The sequence below is a fragment of the Piliocolobus tephrosceles genome, chromosome 10, assembly GCF_002776525.5.
Source record: "Piliocolobus tephrosceles isolate RC106 chromosome 10, ASM277652v3, whole genome shotgun sequence".
In the NCBI taxonomy this organism is placed as follows: domain Eukaryota; kingdom Metazoa; phylum Chordata; class Mammalia; order Primates; family Cercopithecidae; genus Piliocolobus; species Piliocolobus tephrosceles.
In genome coordinates this window covers 6,901,483-6,911,992 of record NC_045443.1, presented here as the reverse complement: position 1 = coordinate 6,911,992, position 10,510 = coordinate 6,901,483, and the positions used below count along the sequence as shown (strand labels likewise).

At 55.7% G+C, this 10,510-nt stretch overlaps 1 protein-coding gene across 12 annotated transcripts in view; it reads left to right on the top strand.

Moving 5' to 3' along the window:
• Positions 1–10,510, top strand: part of IFFO1 (intermediate filament family orphan 1) — a 16,653-nt gene continuing 6,143 nt past the window's right edge. For 2 of the 12 annotated variants that reach the window (XM_023232345.2, XM_023232341.2), the window contains exons 1-8: positions 1–840; positions 4,583–4,643; positions 4,794–4,889; positions 5,690–5,830; positions 6,103–6,108; positions 6,765–6,922; positions 7,045–7,165; positions 7,427–7,522. In XM_023232345.2, the coding sequence (XP_023088113.1) occupies positions 68–840; positions 4,583–4,643; positions 4,794–4,889; positions 5,690–5,830; positions 6,103–6,108; positions 6,765–6,922; positions 7,045–7,165; positions 7,427–7,522 (1,452 nt within the window). In that variant the 5' untranslated portion in view covers positions 1–67. Of the gene's footprint in view, positions 841–4,582; positions 4,644–4,793; positions 4,890–5,689; positions 5,831–6,099; positions 6,109–6,740; positions 6,923–7,044; positions 7,523–10,510 lie in introns of all 12 variants that reach the window. The other 10 variants (XM_023232338.2, XM_023232334.2, XM_023232340.2 and 7 more) reach the window with 9 other exon arrangements.

The following is a 10,510-nucleotide window of genomic DNA, read 5'->3' as shown; positions in this document are numbered from 1 at the left end:
GCTCTTCTCGCTCGCCCTCCATCCCTGCTCTTGCACCGGTCTGCATCTCCCAGCAGAAGGCGCAGCCATGAATCCGTTATTCGGCCCCAACCTCTTCCTCCTACAGCAGGAGCAGCAGGGCCTGGCCGGGCCGCTGGGGGACTCACTGGGAGGCGACCACTTCGCCGGGGGAGGAGACTTACCCCCGGCGCCTCTCTCGCCGGCCGGCCCTGCTGCCTACTCGCCGCCCGGGCCGGGCCCGGCCCCGCCTGCCGCCATGGCCCTCCGCAATGACCTGGGCTCCAACATCAACGTGCTCAAGACCCTGAACCTTCGGTTCCGCTGCTTCCTGGCCAAGGTGCATGAGCTGGAGCGCCGGAACCGGCTGTTGGAGAAGCAGCTGCAGCAAGCGCTGGAGGAGGGTAAGCAGGGCCGGCGGGGCCTGGGTCGTCGCGACCAGGCCGTGCAGACCGGCTTCGTCAGCCCCATCCGGCCCCTGGGGCTGCCGCTGAGCACCCGGCCGGCCGCTGTCTGCAGCCCGTCGGCGCGGGTGCTGGGCTCGCCCGCGCGCTCTCCGGCCGGCCCCCTCGCGCCCTCCGCGGCCAGCCTCTCGTCGTCCTCCACCTCCACCTCCACCACCTACTCCTCGTCTGCCCGCTTCATGCCCGGCACCATCTGGTCGTTCTCGCATGCCCGCCGGCTCGGGCCGGGACTGGAGCCCACTCTGGTGCAAGGGCCTGGCTTGTCGTGGGTGCACCCGGATGGGGTGGGCGTCCAAATCGACACCATCACGCCTGAGATCCGCGCGCTCTACAACGTGCTGGCCAAAGTGAAGCGGGAGCGGGACGAGTACAAGCGGAGGTAGGGATTGGGAAGAGGGGACAGAGCTCTCTGTGTCATGCCCCTCACAACGGGCCGGGAGTCGGTGTGGGTTCCGAAGAATCAGGGGTGAAAAGAATGAGAGTAAAGTTTGTGCTGTATGATGAGGAGCTTGGAAGGAACTGGACACAGGGAGACTAGAATCCGCAGAGAATGCAGAAGCCCCACTCGTGACAGGAAGAAGGACGCTGGGAGCGGAACACTGGGGAATTCCTACTTTTCCAGCTTGTCTGCATCCAGGCTTAACTGCGGGCTTTGTGGGTGTGAAAGGGACTGGGTCTGAGCCCTACCGGTCTCAGCCCTGGGGCAGTTTAGGGATATAAACTTGAAAAGTAGGAGGCAAGGATATAGCGTCAATTTGGGAGAGTAAATTGAGTGAAATTGGAAGGGGGTGGTAAGGGAGGGGCTGTACCTTGCAACGGGTGATTCTTTCACAGCCCAAGGTTTCCCAAAGAATACTGATGGAAACCAGGTACCTGCTGTGGTTTCATAGGAAAAGCTCCGGTACCTCAAGCCATTGCTTGAGTAGGTCAACAAAGTAGGAAAAGAAAGAGTGAAGGGAATTCCCTAGGGTGAGGGTGGAGAGCAGGGCTGATGGGGGAATCTCTTGGCAGTATAAAACGCCAGCGGTGGAGGGAGAGTGGAGAGCCAGCAGGGGACTGAGCAGGGAGAAGCTGGGATATGGACACTCCCTAGGACTGCGAGGCCGCGGGGCGGGCCCAGTGCATTCTGTGGATGAAGATTTGGCTGTCTGAGAGGAGCCTGGCCCCAAGGGGCAAGGGGAAGGGATGTGATGCCAGGAGTGCTGGCTGTATACCAAGTGGATTCCTTAAATGGCTGATAACCAAGTCGATAGGACAGGAGTGAGAACAGAGGTAGTGTCTTGCAGACTCCAACCCATGCCTTGAGGAGGAAGGCTGTGACTGACAGTCAGAGAAGGCTTTGGTTTGGTGGCCTCCCCTCTCATCTCAGCTATTATGACCCCTTGTGGGCGGGCCTGGGAACTACCTATGCAGCCCAGTGTAGCAGAGATTCAGCACTGGGTGAGGATTGGCCGAATGTTCTAGGAAATGACCCCTGGGTGTGGGGGCGACCTTCAGGGATCTCCACCCTGCTGGAGTTGACCAGATCAGAGATCAGCAGGCTTTCTGAGCTTGAGTCCTGTCCTTGTGCTGGCTTCCTTAGTTGTGGTCCATGTTACGTGTCCTTGGGAGTTTCAGTTGTCCTGAAATCATTCTGGCACCCAGAACCAGCCTGCTCTGCCCGTGCAGGAGTTAACTAACACACTCAGCAGTGGGACAGGCACAGTTCTGGAATACAGCCATAACCACAGGAACAACTGCTGTTCTCAGGAGCTTTTTTCTTTTTTCTTTTTTTTTAAAACTGAAGGAGCGTTTGTCCTTGGTCCAGCTGTCCAGGGCAGGAAAGAGTTATTCCTTGGGGACTGATTAGCTCATAGCTCTGCAGCACACTGCTGTGTAGAAGGCCGTAGCTAGACTTGGATGGTACGTGATACTGGCAGTGACTCTTCTTCCACCCTGGATCCCTTGCCCTCATTCTGGTCTCTTTATAGCAACACTGTAACTCCTGTTTTCTGCCTGGAAGGCCTGGGATGGCTTGAGCGCTAAACTGGGAGGTAGCTAAAGGCCTCCTGGGTTCTATTTTCAGCTCCCCTGCCTTGTGTGTGACCTTTCTTTGAGCCCCCATTTTTCCAACCTAGGATTGGTCCCTGCTTTCTCTCTTCAACCCGGGGATAGAGTTTTTTCTAAGAGTGGTGTTTGGTTCATGCAGAATGCAGGGAAATCGCTCTCAAATTCTGCCCATGTTAAGGGAACCTTGTAAGTGAGACCAGATGGAAATGGAGGTGAAAATGAACCTGTTTGTGTGAAATCTGGCTAAAGAACAATAGAATTGTAGTGGACTTCCAGGTCATTCATTTTTAGATTTTTTACCCTGTAAGATTTCCTTAAGCTTAACCTTTAGCTAACTGCCTTCCTTAAGTTTCTTCCAGGCTTTGTTGAGCTCACTGTCAGATAGCCCCTCCTGCCCTCCCTCACACATCTTGTCCAGAGTTAGCATGCCCTTGACAGGTTTACTGTCTTCCTCGAGGGACTCGTGGGCTCCAGGGGCATGAGGGCACCACAGTTCATGCCTTCACATCGTAGATGAAGAAACCAAGACCCAGAAAGATAAGGGTCTTAGCTAAGAAAACATATAACCTGATGCAACTATGGCCCTTAGTGGCCTGACTGTGTGCATGAGAATGCCAGGGGGGAGGGGAGAAGCACCTATGGGACACACAGGGAAGGGGCTGGGAGCCAGGAAGGCTGGGAACTGGGCTGTGTGGGGAGCCCGGCTGTGTGGGGAGCCGGCAGGGTGGTGGCTGGGCTGGCTGCCTCCTCCTGCTCTGCCCAGCAGGGAGGGGCAGCCGAGGTGATGTGGAGGAGTTATTATTAGGAATACTGCAGTGCGGCTGTGAGTGAGGAGAATGGGACCCAGAGGCTGACATAGGAAGGAAGATGGAGGGAAAGGGAAGAAAGGGCTTAAGCCAAGGCTTCAGAAGCTGCCCACTCAGATTTTCATTTTTCTTGCTATCTTCTTGGCCCCTTCCTAACCACCTTTCTTGTGTTGAAGTTTCTTTCTTGGTGCAGTTCCCCTCCTTTCTCAGGCTGGCAGAAGGGATGAGCTCACAGGAACAGGGTCTGAGATGTGCTGCTATGCCAGCTAGACTGCAGGGCCCTGGAACGCCGGGCAGGTCCTAAGCAGCACATTGCCCTGGCTTGCATCTCTGTGATGGAATGGAATATGCACCGCCTGCCATGGCTGATGAGACATGACAAAGCTGGCTCTGGGAAGCATGCCCTACCTAGGACCCTGCTGTGTAGCCCAGAGCGTTGTGCAGCCTACCTGCAGTCTTACTCTCTGAACTCTGGGCCCCGGAAGAGGCTGCTTCTAGTTCTCATCCACCGTACTCACCGGGCCCCTTTACATACTCTCCTTTCTCTTTCCCTCTGGGTTTGAGTGCTAGTAACCCCAGGCTCACGTGTCCACTGCTGTCATGCTGCTGTAGGACTTCTGGCCTCTGAGCCAGCCTGGTTGCCTCTCTGTGACTCACTTAGAGGAGGCTCTGGGTGGGCAGTTTCTGGAGCTTGTGGGGAAGGACTTTGAGTGTCTCCTACCAGGCTCCTGACCCGCTCTGTTGATACAGTATGTGTCCTGCAGATGCTTTTACAGGGTTAAATGATACCACAAGAGGCAGGGCAGCGGGCTCGACGAGCTCTGTTCTGGTGCGGGCAGGAGGCGGGAGCCTGGATCTGTGCGACTGAAGGTGGGAGACTGGGCCGGGTGGACCTGGTGGTCTGGTGTGGGCAGGAGGTGGGCGATGAGGCCAGCCAGACAGCTGGCTGAGCGGGGGCCTGAGCGGGGATGGGCGCCGCAGAGGACTGGAGCCTCAGCAGTTGCCCAAACAGAGCTCCTGGTGTGTGGCCCGGAGGTTCCGGGAAGGCAGCTGGCGAGCTTGACGCCCGTCAGGAAGCACAGAGCCACGTGACAGCTGCAGTTGGTCACCAGCTGGCTGGCCAGGCATTCCCGTGCCCTGCTTCTCCCCATCCAGGGAACCAGAACTGGGGTCTGAGGCCTGAGCCAGAGAGGTGGGGACAGGGAGCCATGGGGGCAGGGGAGGACTCTGTACCTAAGCTCTCTCTGCCCTTCCCATGTCTGTCAGGTGGGAAGAGGAGTACACGGTGCGGATCCAGCTGCAAGACCGTGTAAATGAGCTCCAGGAGGTGAGGGTGGCACCCCACTTGCTGCTGGTGCTTCACTGGGTGCCCCTGTCTGCCCATGACCCTGCTGCCATCTCCTGTCCCTGCTTGTCATCTTTTATCTTCCTTCCACCTCGGCAGTGCCACTAACATCAGGGTTTCTCCCAACTGCAGGAGGCCCAGGAGGCTGATGCCTGCCAGGAAGAGCTGGCACTGAAGGTGGAACAGTTGAAGGCTGAGCTGGTGGTCTTCAAGGGGCTCATGAGTAACGTGAGTGCAGCCCAGGCTTCCCCGAGGGTCGAAGTGAGGCTTCTGAGGCCAGAGGAGCAGGCCCTTCGAGTGTTGGCCTGTTGGTGTCCCATCCACGGCTCCTCCCCTTCTTTTTGCTCTCCTTCCCTTTTTCCCCTAGCCACCCCGAACTCCAGAGAAAGAGAAGGAACAGAAATCTTGGTGTTGCGTCAGAGGTGGTGAACTTCTGAGGGCCTAGGGATACAGAGCAGTTAGTGAGCGGCTTCTGGGGTGGAGGCTCTGCGGCTGGCACCGGAGCCCTGGGCCGATTCCTCAGCCTCTGAGGCGTCATCTTTGGCGTGGGGAAATAAAGGCGAGCACTCTGCAGGAGTATTGTGAAGGTGATCATCTACTCAGGACAGTGCCCGGCACGCAGTGTTAGCTGGAAGAGTGTGAGCTGTTGCGATTAGTATAGTCCTTTCTCCACTCTTACAATTCCCAGGAGTCTCTTTCTCTCTGGGAATGTAAGTTCCAAGAGGATGAGGACCGCTAATGGTTCCAGTGAGCCCCTGCATGTCCCAGGCACTGGTCATGCCCTTCAGGGCTTCCGTTTGGCCAGGGAGCAGCAGCCCGAGCTGCCCCTTGCCCAGCATATGCACACAGTGCTGTGGTGGTGCGGGGGGGCCCGCTCCCCAGGAAGAGGGGTGTACTCAGCTCAGGGAGACTCCACGGAAGAGGCACCGGTGCAATGTGGTGGGAAGGATGAGGACCTTGCGAGGCCTCATTCGTCCTTGTCTGGAGAACTGGCCGCCTCCTCACTGTTCCCTGGGCTCCCTGGACAGAACCTGTCGGAGCTGGACACCAAGATCCAGGAGAAAGCCATGAAGGTGGATATGGACATCTGCCGCCGCATCGACATCACTGCCAAGCTCTGCGATGTGGCTCAGCAGCGCAACTGCGAGGACATGATCCAGATGTTCCAGGTGAGGACGGGGCTGCCCTCTACTCTCAGGGGTGGGTGGGGCAGGTGGATGCTTCCTTGGCGGCTGTCCTGGAACGCAGGCCCTGCCTCCTGTTTGGGGAGCCTTACCTGGCACCTGGGGCCCTCACGGGGCGAGGCTGGGGGGTAAGGAGCAGCGTCAGGAGGGGCACTATGGAAACTGTCTCTAACGCCGTCTCTCCCTTCCCCCTCTCTCCTCTGTCTGCTTCCTCTCCTCTCTTCCTCTTATCTTCTCTCTTGCTTCCTCCACAGAAGAAGCTGGTTAGTTTGATCTCACGCAAGCTTATTAATGTCCCAGTCCCAGTTCTAAGCTGCCTAGGCCTCCTGGCCCTCAGTTTGGGCCCGCTGGGCTCTTGAGCACTGATTTTTTCCTGCCCTTTCTCTTTTCCTTGCTCTTCCCCCTTTTTCTCTCTCTCTCTCATTCTCTTGACTGCATTTCTTTCTCTCCCTTCTTCCCTGGCTTTCCAGATCTGGATGTGATTCAGGTTCTCCTTTGTACACATTGCACCCTCATCCTCCTTGCAGCCTAAAGCTTTTTTTTTAGTTGAGTCATTTAATCAAAAAGACTTTTTTTAGAAAATAAATTTCCTCTTGAGCCATCATGCACATCTGACTGCAGCCCCAACGAGCCCTTCCTCCCTTGTCTGACTGCTCTCTTTCTCGATTTCTTCTTGTTCTGCCTTCTCAGTCTGCAGCCCTGGCCTCTGCTGTGTGTCTGTGTGTCTGGCCCTTGGTGACTGTCCGTGTTTCTGTTCCTGTCATTGTAACTGTGACTTTTCTCTCTGTCTGCCCCACCCTTCCTGCTGGTTCACGCTTCTCCCCCATTCCCGCCCTCTCTGCCCGGCCTCCCGCTCCCGCCCTTTCTCCTCATGCACCCGGCCTCGTCTCTGTAGTCTCTGCACTTGTCTCCCATTAAGGTCCCATCCATGGGGGGGCGGAAGCGGGAGCGCAAGGCTGCCGTCGAGGAGGACACCTCCCTGTCGGAGAGTGAGGGGCCCCGCCAGCCTGATGGGGATGAGGAGGAGAGCACAGCCCTCAGCATCAACGAGGAGATGCAGCGCATGCTCAACCAGCTGTGAGTCCGTAGACCGTGCTCCCGTAGCACCGATGCCACAGCAGCCCAGGAGGCCGGAGCTCCCCAGTCCCCTGCCAGGACGAGGCCCCGCCCGCCCTGACATCCGGGTTCCCTGTCTCTAGGAGGGAGTATGATTTTGAGGACGACTGTGACAGCCTGACTTGGGAGGAGACTGAGGAGACCCTGCTGCTTTGGGAGGATTTCTCAGGCTATGCCATGGCAGCTGCAGAGGCCCAGGGAGAGGTAACCTCTGCTCCCGGCCTCAGGGCCCTCTGGCTCTGCCTCTCCAGCCTGACGCCCACGCCCCCACTCCTCTCCTCGCTCTGTCCCCCTGTGTGGCTGTCATCCTCTACCTGCGTCTCCCCCCTTCCTTTATCCTCTTGCTTTTCTTTCTCCAGTTTCTTTAACCAGACTTCCTCTCTCTCTCTCCCTGACTTGGCCCTTGGAATGCGCCCTATCCCATCCCTCCCTGGCTGGCCTCCCCTGCCTCCCTGTCTACTCCAGCAGCAGGAAGATAGCCTGGAGAAGGTGATTAAAGATACGGAGTCCCTGTTCAAAACCCGGGAGAAGGAGTATCAGGAGACCATTGACCAGATAGAGGTAAGGGCAGGAGCGGAAGCCAGGGGCACAGTGTCCCAGAGGGTTTTGAGTGGGGCTGCAGGTGCAGTGGCCTCATCCCTCCTGCAGGACCCTAGAGACCAAGGTCTTGGGAGGAGGAGTGATCTCTCAGCTATAGTCCTTCTGGTGGGCTCTGAAGACCTCAGGCTCTAGAAGCAGAGAGATGTTGGTTCAAATCTCAGCTCTGTTACTTACAACCACTCTGAACTTGTAACAAGTTACTTGTTCCCTCTGAGTCCCTCCCCCCCCCCCTCCCTCCCTTTTTCTCTCTCTCTCTCTCTTCCCCTCTCTCCCTCCCCTCCCTCCCTCCCTTGTCTTTCTGTCCTTTCTTTTTTTTTTTGAGACGGAGTCTCACTCTGCCACCCAGTCTGCCACCCAGGCTGGAGTGCAGTGGCCGGATCTCAGCTCACAGGCTGGAGTGCAGTGGCCGGATCTCAGCTCACTGCGAGCTCCGCCTCCCGGGTTTTACGCCATTCTCCTGCCTCAGCCTCCCGAGTAGCTGGGACTACAGGCGCCCGCCACCTCGCCCGGCTAGTTTTTTTTTTTTGAGACAAGGTCTCACTCTGTTTCACTCTGTTGCCTAGGCTGGAGTGATCCTCCCACCCCAGCCTTCTGAGTAGCTGGGACCACAGGTGTGCGCCACCACACCCAGCTAAGTTTTATTTTTAATTTTTTGTAGAGATGGGGTCTCCCTGTGTTTTCCAGGCAGGTCTTAAACTCTTGGGCTCAAGTGATCCTCCTGCCTCGGCCTCCCAAAGTGCTAGAATTAAAGGCACAAGCCATGTGTCCTGCCCTATACCTGTTTCTTTTTCTTTCTTTCTTTCTTTTTTTTTGAGACAGGGTCTCGCTCTGTCACTCCAGGGTCACTGCAGCCTTGATCTTCTGGATCCAAGCAATCCTTCTACCTCAGTCTCCCAAGTAGCTGGGACCACAGGCGTGTGCTACCACGCCCAGCTAATTTTTTGATTTTTTATAGAGACAGGGTCTCACTATGTTTTCCAGGCTGGCCTCAAACTTCTGGGTTCAAGCAGTCCTCCTAACTTGGCCTCCCAAAGTGTTGGGATTACAGGCATGAGCCACTGCGCCCAGCCTTTTTATTTGTAAAATGAGGAATTTAATAATACCTCACCTATAGGGTTGTTTAGAAGACCGGATGAAATAATGCACGTATACAGCTTAGGGCAGTGTCTGGCTCATAGCGAGTGTAGCCTAGTGGGGACCATTTTATTATTATTAACACTATCAGTGCCATAGCACTGAGATGGACTGGGACTTTCCTGTTTCTTCCACTCAGCCATTGAGATAACAGAAGTCTCCATGCTTTTTCCCAAGCCTTGGAGTACCTTCTAGAGGTACCTAGAGGCAAGTGGAGCTGGTGCTTTAACTCAGACTCTAGGCTTTAGGACCTGCAAGAAGGATTTGTGGAGGCCGGGCACGGTGGCTCATGTCTGTAATCCCAGCACTTTGGGAGGCCAAGGTGGGCGGATCACGAGGTCAGGAGATCGAGACCATCCTGGCTAACACGGTGAAACCCCGTCTCAACGAAAAATACAAAAAAAATTAGCCGAGCGTGGTGGCGGGCGCCTGTAGCTCCAGCTACTCGCTACTCGGGAGGCTGAGGCAGGCGAATGACATGAACCCGGGAGGCAGAGCTTGCAGTGAGCCGAGATTGTGCCACTGCTTTCCAGCTGGGTGACAGAGTGAGACTCTGTCTCAAAGAAAAGAAAAAAAAAGGCCGGGCACGGTGGCTCAAGCCTGTAATCCCAGCACTTTAGGAGGCTAAGACGGGCAGATCACGAGGTCAGGAGATCGAGACCATCCTGGCCAACACGGCGAAACCCCGTCTCTACTAAAAAATACAAAAAACTAGCGGGGCGAGGTGGCGGGCGCCTGTAGTTCCAGCTACTCGGGAGGCTGAGGCAGGAGAATGGCATGAACCCAGGAGGCGGAGCTTGCAGTGAGCTGAGATCCAGCCACTGCACTCCAGCCCGGGCGAGAGAGCGAGACTCCGTCTCAAAAAAAGAAAAAAAGAAAAAAAAAAAAAGGAAGGATTTGTGGAACCACAGAATGGAGGCTGCTGTGGGAGGAGGGATGGACAGGACCCCTGTGAGCTCTCCCGGCCTGGCGAGATGGTCCTTTCCCAACGCTCTGACTTGAGGAGAGGCATGGAGCCTTCTCTGACTCTCAGCCTGTCTTGAAGCCCATGTGGGAGATTCATACAGTAGTGCCCTCTTATCTGCAGGGCATGTGTTCCAGGACCCACAGTGGATGCCTGAAACCAAAGATAGCACTGACCCCCTGATAGCTTGGGTCCAGTTGCTGTCAACTAGAACGTGTTTCTGTTCATGTCTTCCACCCACACGTTCAATGCTTTTTCTATCTTAACTAAGCACTTAGCATGCGGTGTGGCAGTACCTTTTGCAGTTTGAGGTGTGACAGCAAAACTGGCACAAACTTCTTTTTCCTTCTTTACAATTTCACAGACAGAAGATTCTTACTATAGAGCTTAGCAACCTCAGCATCGGATTCTTTTTCTTACTAAGTTGAAAACTTTTACCTTTTCACTTAAAGGGAGCACATTTTGGCTTCTCTTTGGCATATCCAAATTGCCAGCATCACTACTCTTGTGCTTTGGGGCCATTATGAAGTAAAAGTAAGGGTTCTTTGAACACAAGCACTGCGATACCATGACAGTCAATCTGATCACTGAGATGGCTACCAAGTAACTAATGGGCAGGCAGCGTAGACAGTGTGGATCCTTGGGACAGAGGGAGGGTTCATGTCCGGGTCTGGATAGAGTGAGATTTTTTTTTTTCCCCCAAGATGGAGTCTCACTCTGTGTCGCCCAGGCTGGAGGGCAGTGGCACGATCTCAGCTCACTGCAAGCTCCGCCTCCCAAGTTCACGCCATTCTCCTGCCTCAGCCTCCCGAGTAGCTGGGACTACAGGCGCCCGTCACCACGCCCGGCTA